Genomic DNA, 9806 nt, shown 5'->3' with positions numbered 1-9806 from the left:
TGTCTGTCTGTCTGTCTGTCTATCTATCTATCTATCTATCTATCTATCTATCTATCTATCTATCAAATTACAAGCAGCACGCAACCCATGCAAAATTCATTACTGGTCTAAAAGTCATGTGTTTTTTTCCCGCACAAACATATTAAGTTCCTTTTTTAGGTTCCACATCCTTAAACAGGATGCACCAGAAGATTTCACACTTCCATTATGTCCCATGACTAAATGCATATCTATTATTATTGTATTATACAGTACGTGTGAATGACATTCCAAACTCATAGCCTAATTAAAAAAGGTTTTGAAAGACTTGTCTAATTTGTGGGCAAAGAGGAATCTTGAATCTTTTGGTTTTGCTGTTTAATTAATTACTTAAAAAAGATTTATACAGAAGTATAATCTGTTGCTAGAATGGGTGGCAATTTCATAAAGATAGGATACAGCGCCACTTTGTGGTAATTTACAGTAATTACAGCTCATGTTTAAAATACATTTAAAGGGATGAAACAATGGAAGAGCGCTTTATTAAAGCAGGATATTACAACTACTTCAGAAGGAGCATCATCACGACGACTAATATTACACACATCTTTATAACAGCAATCATATTAGTGGTAATAGCAGTTGTGGTAAACGTAGTAAAATAATAAAAAGCCCAATGCTTTCATAGTGGAACTAACAGATGTCTGATATACAGTACATTCCAAAGTGACGTATGTAAACAACTGTAAACAAATGTTACATGACAGAAAATTTCAAAATAAAAGTCAGTCTAATTGCAGAAAACAGAACCGAAAAGATCAAATCTATTTTAAATGTAATTTACTTAAAAATCTAAATAATAAATAATGAATAGATTCAAAATTAATGAATAATAGCAAATGATGTGTAAAAAACGATGCATCGGTGTTCTCACACACGAGGACTTTTAATGTAAATTTCGCTGTGATTTCAAAATCACTGCTCCAGGGTTCAGATGAGGTATTACAACATCATCCAGTCAGTCACTATGTCAACTCTGAGACCGGTGTAATTGTATTAGTTTCTAAACCATCATAATGATGCGGTCCATTCTGATCGTGGCGCTTTTACTGTCTATAGCAGCTGCTTATTATATTTATCTGCCTCTGCCCAGCACTATATCAGAGCCATGGAAACTCATGTTTATGGATGCAATATTGCGTGGTGTAATGCATGTGGTAAGACTCTTTTTATATTATTTTATATACATTTTATAATAAGACTTAATTGTCACGTCAATATGGATACATTATTTAAATGAAAGAGGGCTGACTGTGATACTCTTACAGAAATAATATTTTATTGTACATTTTGTGTCATAGAAATTCAATCTGAAATATTTATTATTCAATTCAATTATGCAATTATTCATGAATACATTATTATATGTACATATATTATTATGTTTATTAAAATAGTAAATTTTCTGTGATTCAAGTGTAATTTTAATTGTTGACCACTTATGGGGGAATTGACAAAATTATCCAACATTTTACGTTTGAATTGAACTAAGGAAATATTATAAATATATATTTATGACAATAACTTTGGTAACAACTTTTAAAAATCCTCAAATTTCCTTTCAAAGAACCTATTTTCACCATCGTTTGTATTTCAAATAACTGAATTATCATTTTAATTAAAAAAAAGCTAAATATATTATATTTTATTTTAATAAATTGTTATAAAAGTAAAAAATATATAATAAATTTTCACCATATATAATTTTACTATAAGTAATTACTAAAATTCAATATCAATGATCTAAAATGCAACATTAAAATATACAATTTATGTTATTTTTTACAATTTAATTTAACATATTTGTTTAAAAATCAGAAAATAAAATGTTATTATTTGTCTTTTTACCATATTTACCATGTTACGACATTTACCAAATATAATATTTACCTCAAAAACTTTGAATTTTAAATACTGACAACTTTTTAAACTTATATAAACTTACATAAAGTTTAAACATGTATTATTTGATCTTGTAATGCTAAAACAGTACTAATTGAAACTGTCATGGTCTCATTCAACCCTTCCCCATGATGACCCTTTAGAATTAAGTGAATTTTCACAATCTTAAAGGGATTTGCTGACTCTTAAAGTGTGTTTATCAATCCTCTTTAATTATAATTTCTCATAGAGCTTTTTCGCTCACAATCTTGGCCTGAGTCGACCTTTCGATGTTGCAAAGTACGCTGCGTCATGGGATGAAATAAAGGCTCCACAGTCCAGCCAAACCATCCGGGTCACAGAAACATATTTCGGAGGAGTTCAGGCACAAGTGTTTGAATCCACACAAGCAGATCAGGAGCCCTATTTAAAAAGAGGAATCATCTATTTTCATGGCGGCGGATGGACACTAGGCAGTGGAAGTACGTAAATATTCATATAAATTATGTTTTGTTTGAATATATCTTGAATTTTTTGCAATACATTTCTATATTTATCTTCCCTTAGAGATGCAGACATATTACCTTCAGTGCTGGTCTATGGCTGAACAGTTAGATGCTGTTGTAATATCAATTGAGTAAGTACTGTATGTTGACTAATGTATCATTTTACCCCATGCACTTAATTGCATTCATTACGAGTCGTCATTTGTGTAATTTGTGAGTTCAGGTACAGGCTGACGCCGGAGGCACGTTTCCCAGATCAGTATAATGAAGCCGTTCAGGCCTCAAAACACATATTGACGGCTGAGGTTTTGAGTCTGTATTTTATAGACCCAAAACGAGTGGCTGTGTCAGGTGACAGCGCCGGAGCCAATCTAGCTGCTGCTGTGGCGCAACAGGTAAATCTCTGAAAAAATGTCATAACCTAGGACATATTGGATGAATAAAATCCAATGCTTACAGTAGTTCTTAGAAATTAATGTACAGAGTGGGCCATTTATATGGATACACCTTAATAAACTTATTGGGAATTTCACAAGAAAAACAATTGTGTGCTTTGTTTTAAACGTAACTTTCAAGTGTTCCCACTTAGATATGCTTGGCGTTTAAAGCAGGTTTGGCATGCTGTCCCGGGAGAGAACCCTGAGCTCGGAGATATTTGAGCCCAGGGCTCCTGCCCAGTCGATAAGCATATCAGGAGATGCGAGATCAGGTAGGTCTCGAAAGCTCCCCCTTTAGAAAAGGGAGGAAAAGGAGGAGATGGGGTGGAAGGGGGGATTCTTCCAAACGAAGATAGAGCAGTAGGGAGAAAATGATCAATTTATAGTAAACTAGGATCACTCTGATTGGATTATTACTGATTACACATGAGCGGCCAGACGTGCTCAATCATATCACGTGCTCCTCTCGAAATGAGTTTGTGAAACTTCACTTATTTTTCATGAGTTTACAAGCCCCCTCACACATACATACTAATGTGCCACAAACAGCACGTTAATATCAGCAACCATTCCCATTTTATTAAGGTGTATCCATATAAATGGCCCACCCTGTAGTTGTAACGTCTTGTATTACTGATTATGCCGCTTTTACAAAATGTAAAATAAGTCTTTGATTACAACCAAAAAAATACAATGGCAAAAATGGCAGCTGCGTTTTTTCACAGACTTCAACTGTGTAAAAATCTTGATGGTTCTGTAGGTTTTGTCTATTCAAACTGATCTTTATTTTGTATTTTCTATTGGATTCAGATTAGGTGATTGGCTAAGCCATTCTACAGCTTGATGTTCTTTCTCTGAAAGCATTTGAGAGTTTCCTTGGCTGTGATTTGGATCATTGTCTTGCTGAAATGTCCACTCTGGTTTCATCTTCATCATCCTGCTAATGTAGATGTTGGACTGAAGCAGCTGATATTAATTTACAATGAGGAAGAGCAGAGGGTTTCTGAATAACTACTGATAGATGTCAGCTGTTTGGGCTTTCACTGCCTTTTTCACCTCCCTTCATGTGTTCAATACTTTTATCTGTGTCATTTTATTTCATTTCGCATAACTTAATTTGTAAATTAACTATATATGTTTTCTTTTCAAATATGGATTTCTTTGATTGTTTCCAACATCCAGTGAAAATTTCAAGTCAACGTCACCTTTAGAAATGTTTATGAGAAAAATGGTGATGTGTGGTGATGTTGTATATAGTACGTCTTGTTATAAATGATGTGTGCATATTTGCACTTCATTATTTTGTAAATGATAATTTGCCCTCATAATTTTAAATCAAATTCAATAACCTTCCCTCCCTCCTCGAAATGTCTTTTCTTCACTTCTGGTCACATGGAGTGCTTTTAGGGCGGAGCTATCAGGGTGTCTCATTTCTGCCTTGCTTTCATAGAAGGGAGTGGTTCAAACAAACAAGATATAAATCCGTCTGAAACATTTCGTCATTATTGGACATCTGAAAACACTCTGAGCGTGATCCCGATGGACAGTAATCCACCACAACTGAGTTCAAACTGGCATTCAAATCTTCCTTGTTTTGTTAGCAACACCCGTCTTCTAACAAACAAATCAGTTCCCAAAGGATGAAATCATGCACCGGCCTACATTGTTTCAGAATCTCAAGTGGACGCACGTCATGATAAGGGAAAAACGGACGTAGGGCTAATCATTTAGTCTTCAACTTAAGAAATGTTGACACTTTTTCAACTCTAAGTAATATCATTTCTTTTTTCAAGTTGCAGGGTTGTGTTTTCATTACTGACAAAAAAAGGAATTAATAATGACATTTTTTGTCATTTTTTCTCACAGATGGCTTTGGACCACAGTGCTTCTATTAAGTTCAAAGTCCAGGCTCTTCTGTATCCTGTGCTTCAGGCTCTAGACTTCAACACCCCATCATACCAGCAGAACGGCCACATTCCCATCCTGCACCGTCCTCTCATGGCCCGCTTTTGGCTGGAGTACCTAAACGGGGATCCAAGACTTGTTACGTCTTTACTGGCAAACAACCACACCGTTCAGAGCCAGGAGACAGAAGCGGCCAGGGCTAAGATCAACTGGACGAGGCTTCTTCCGGTGGCCTTTCAGAAGAGCTATAAACCTGTGTTTCCTCTTGACGGAGACCCGAAGCTCTTGGAGATGCTGCCAGGCCTGCTAGACGTGAGAGCAGCTCCGTTACTGGCTGAAACTGAAGTGCTGAAGGCCGTTCCTCCTGCTTATATCATGACCTGCGAACATGATGTGCTGAGAGACGATGGGCTGATGTACGCCACACGACTGCAGCAGGCCGGAGTTCACGTCACCCTCGACCACTATGAAGACGGCTTTCATGGCTGCCTCAGTTTTGCTTTCGGACCCTTTCGCTTTTCCGTGGGCTTTAAAAGCTTTAGGAACTATATCAGGTGGATGGTGGAGAACCTCTAATGAAGTATGTTTTGATTTTACAATTTCACAAATGGATTTTTAGAATTAACATGCATCAATCTGGGCCAAAGCTGCTGAAACAGTTTTCAGGACAATAGTTTTATTGTTTTAGGAGTGGTGGAGTTAAGCTACTTTGTGTTATATGAATAATGCAAGATGATCCAGATTATACAAAGAGGCTTCTTGCATTTCCAGGAAAGTAAATCCTCGTCTCTATTCTTAGAGAATTGCTATTTGGACATCTGTAGTATTATTGAAATTATTCAGATTATTAGTAATTCTGCTGCTAATGATGATAAAATATGTATAAATAATAAACATTTATAAAAGTATTAAAATGAACAGTTAAATTTAAATCATTTTTTAACCTGCAAGATTATATCGCAGCTTTATCTCAAAATTTATAAACAGATTATATTACAAACAGACTGTTTTTATTTTATATGAACTCAACATTTCATTAAATAAAGAAAGAATTGCAAGACTATAAACCTGAAATGATGAGAACTAATATAATTTTTAAGAAAAATTCAGAATTTAAAAAAGTTTGAATTGCGAGAAAGCTTTTACATTCATACTTTCTATTACGAGGAGTAAAACATGCTAATTTAAGGAAAAAAGATCAGTGTAGTGGAACTGTCAAATGTCATTACATTTTACCTCCAAAATTAAAGTTTATTCATTCTTTCATTTATTTTCCTTTAACTTAATCCCTTACTTATTAGGGGTCGCAACAGCGGAATGAACCGCCAACTATTCCTGCATATGTTTTACACAGCCCTTCCAGCTGCAACCCAGTACTGGGAAATACCCATACAAATTAATTCATATATATTCATACACTAAAGCCAGTTTTGTTTTTGGAGGAAACCCACGCAAACACGGGATGCAAAGCCACGAGCCCGGACTCAAACTAGCGACCTTCTTGCTGTGAGTGCTAACCACTGAGCCACCGTGCCGCCCATGCAAGTTAAAATCTATAGAAAAATTTATATCTACAAAAAAAAATGTTATAATAAATATTTAAATGTCCACTGCTCCACAGATGTATCACCAACCAATAAATACTCACCAGCCACTTTATTAGGTACACCTGTCTAACTGCTCGTTAACACAAATTTCTAATCAGCCAATCACACGGCAGCAACTCAATGGAATTAGGCATGTAGACATGTGCTGCGTCCCAATTCGCATACTTATACTACACCCTAAAAGTATGTACTTTTTTTGTGAAGTTAAAGTACACACTTTTGAGTGTGTAACAGAAGAGTATGCAAGTTTTTGGGAAATACTAAATTCCTCGTTAACAGATCGTTGTGTTGCTTAGTTACGAGCCCTGTCAATCATCCACACATCATCCACATTTCTTTCATATTTAATCTCCTACCTTATTGGAGAAGCAGCAGCAGCAGGTTAATCTCCCATTTACAAGTCTTTTATGCAGAGAAATCTCCTCAGGTGTTTGGATAATTCTGCATTTAGACGTTAATGTCCAAACACGATTTATCTAAGTTCAGTATTGTTGTTGCAGATGAAATATAACACAGAAAACACGATTAAAACATGTTCCATTGGGCTATATATTAATAAACAGTCACACAAACATCTTTGCCAAAGCCTTTCTACTTGACGGTTGTTCTCGCGCATCCATCATGTTTGTAGTTTGTTTACACTTTTCACCCGCATTTATAGTTCTAAATTGAATTCACGTCCTACGCGCCATGTATTGTGGACAATATCAGCGGTTAGAGTATGGACGCTTCTACACTTCGAGTTTTTACCGGAAATTGTAAAACATACGGGAACCTTTGGCATACTCTTTTCAACATACTACGATTTGGGACATACTAATTCTACTTTCAGATACTATTTAGGACGGATAGTATGCGAATTGGGACGCAGCAATGGTCAAGACAATCTGCTGCAGTTCAAACCAAGCATCAGAATGGGACTTTGACCATGGCATGGTTGTTGGTGCCAGATAGGCTGTTCTGAGTATTTCAGAAACTGCTGATCTACTAGGATTTTCACGCACAACCATCTCTAGGGTTTACAGAGAATGGTCCGAAAAAGAGAAAATATCCAGTGAGCGGCAGTTTTGTGGGTGCAAATGCCTTGTTGATGCCATAGGTCAGAGGAGAATGGCCAGACTGGTTCCAGCTGATAGAAAGGCAACAGTAACTCAAATAACCACTCGTTGCAACCGAGGTGTGCAGAAGAGCATCTCTGAATGCACAACACGTCAAACCTTAAAGTGGATACGCTACAGCAGCAGAAGACCACAACGGGTGCCACTCCTGTCAGCTAAGAAGAGGAAACCGAGGCTAAAATTTGCACAGGCTCACCAAAATTGGACAATAGAAGATTGGAAAAACGTTGCCTAGTCTGATGAGTCTCAATTTCTGCTGCGACATTCGAATGGTAGTGTCAGAATTTGGCATCAACAACATGAAAGCATAGATCCATCCTGCCTTGTATCAACTGTTCAGGCTGGTGGTGGTGGTGGTGTAATGTGTGGGAGATATTTTCTTGGCACACTTAGTACAAGTAGAGTATTGTGTCAACGCCACAGCCTACCTGAGTATTGTCACCAGATCTCAATCCAATAGAGCACCTTTAGGATGAGGTGGAATGGAAGTTTCACATCGTCCATGTGCAGCCGACAAATCTGCAGCAACTGTGTGATGCTATCATGTCAATTTGGACCAAAATCACTAAGGAATATTTCCAGTACCTTGTTGAATCTATGCCAGCGAAGGATTAAGGCAGTTCTGAAGGCAAAAGAGGGTAAAACCCGGTACTACTAGTAAGGTGTACCTAATATAGTGGCCGGTGAGTGTATTGGCTGATGTTCTTAATCAATTTAAAGCCAACCACACATCAGTTATAGCATGGAAGAAAGGCTGATATTAAAAATGAACTAATTACATAACAGTTTTATTGTTGCATAATCAAACGTTTTTCCTCCTGGCATTAACATTTTACCAACATGCAATGAAATCTGAACAAAATTTACTTCAATGGATTCAGCACATCAATTTCTGAACCCATTTAAAAAGGCTTCAGAAGTTTTTGTTTCTCAAACGTTCTGTGAGCAGATGGTGATGGGAGGACAAGATGGTTCATGTCCGTCACACACAGACTTGCAGCGTTGTACATTTTTACTCTCTTTCTCTCTCTCTAACACACACACACACACACACACACACACACACACACACACACACACACACACAAGCATGCAATTGTGCTCTGTGGCCTAGTTTTGCGCAGCTGCATCAAGGCGTGTGATGATGCACAGATGTACATTTTCATACCTCCAGGACTGAGTAACACATTCTGAATGCAAGAATTGATATCTTTGTGGAAATACCCCATCGCTATCTGCGAATTTCAGAGAAGAATCTGGGAAATAGAAGAAAGAAAATCAGTGAGGTGGTTAAATTCTTAAGTGTACTTTTCAATTTAAGATACAAGCATATTATAAACTCATGTTAAAAGTGTGGTTTACCATCAAAATCAAAAGTGCTTCGTCAGCAAACATCTTTTCTTTGCAGGTTCCACTTCCTGTTTAGGATGGTTTACAGCCTGTTTGGTTCACAATTCCATCAAATTCCACAGTGCTATCACTTTATCATGGAAAATTGTGTGTTAAATGGAATATTTCTTGTTATGGGTTGTGTGATATTTCAAGATCATGAATGAGAGTAAAGTGAAGAGACAAATCACATCTCTCGTCTTCTACTTGCTATCTTACTTTTGGAAGTGTAAAATAGTCTGACTCTTTTAATAAAAGTTTAAAATTTTGTATTACATTCATAAAGATATAATGTATATAATTCATTAATTATTTGACGTTAATGTTTTTTTTACATTTGTAAATGACAATTACAGAGAAAACAGTCATCAAAATAAAAAAATAGACAAAGATAATATGAAGTAACTACAAAGAAATAACTAAATAAAGTAAAACAACATAGAAGATATCCACAAGACACCAAATACAGATTCATAATAACTTACTATAGATATAACTTTTACAGCTTTGAGGGACTTCAGTAAAAGAATAAGATAGTTAAAATAAACTTCATATATAGGGGGTTATATTGAAAGTCTGCATTAGTGTATAAAGAATCTACCATTCAAAATTAAAACGTACGAAAATGTTAATATTTATATGATCCTTTTCAAAAATATCAAATAATTTATATTTGCATTTAATGTTACCAACATTACTTTCAGCAGAATACTCGAATGTTTTAAATTGAATGCTTGAAAAACATTAACAACAAATGTCATCTATTAAACAACAAAAATCCAGGGTTTTCAGTCATTTAGTCCAAGATAAGTGCCAAGTCTTTCATTAAAGTCCTTGTTCTTATTGCTTTTTCAAGTTTTTTAGTGTTTAAGTTCAAACTGAACTTAAACACTAAAAAACTAAACTACACTGTTCCAATTTACT

The 9806-nt window shown here is 35.8% G+C and overlaps 1 protein-coding gene across 1 annotated transcript; it reads left to right on the top strand.

Annotated features, from left to right (window-relative positions):
- Positions 1 to 988: 988 nt before the first annotated feature.
- LOC130218705 (neutral cholesterol ester hydrolase 1) lies at positions 989 to 9072 on the top strand. The gene is made up of 5 exons (XM_056450955.1): positions 989 to 1196; positions 2171 to 2402; positions 2488 to 2557; positions 2650 to 2821; positions 4730 to 9072. The coding sequence occupies exons 1-5, from the start codon at positions 1056 to 1058 to the stop codon at positions 5342 to 5344; spliced, it is 1230 nt and encodes a 409-aa protein (XP_056306930.1). The 5' UTR covers positions 989 to 1055; the 3' UTR covers positions 5345 to 9072.
- Positions 9073 to 9806: the final 734 nt, after the last annotated feature.

Source organism: Danio aesculapii, chromosome 24 (genome assembly GCF_903798145.1).
Source record: "Danio aesculapii chromosome 24, fDanAes4.1, whole genome shotgun sequence".
Taxonomy (NCBI): domain Eukaryota; kingdom Metazoa; phylum Chordata; class Actinopteri; order Cypriniformes; family Danionidae; genus Danio; species Danio aesculapii.
This window is presented reverse-complemented; position numbering and strand designations above follow the sequence as displayed.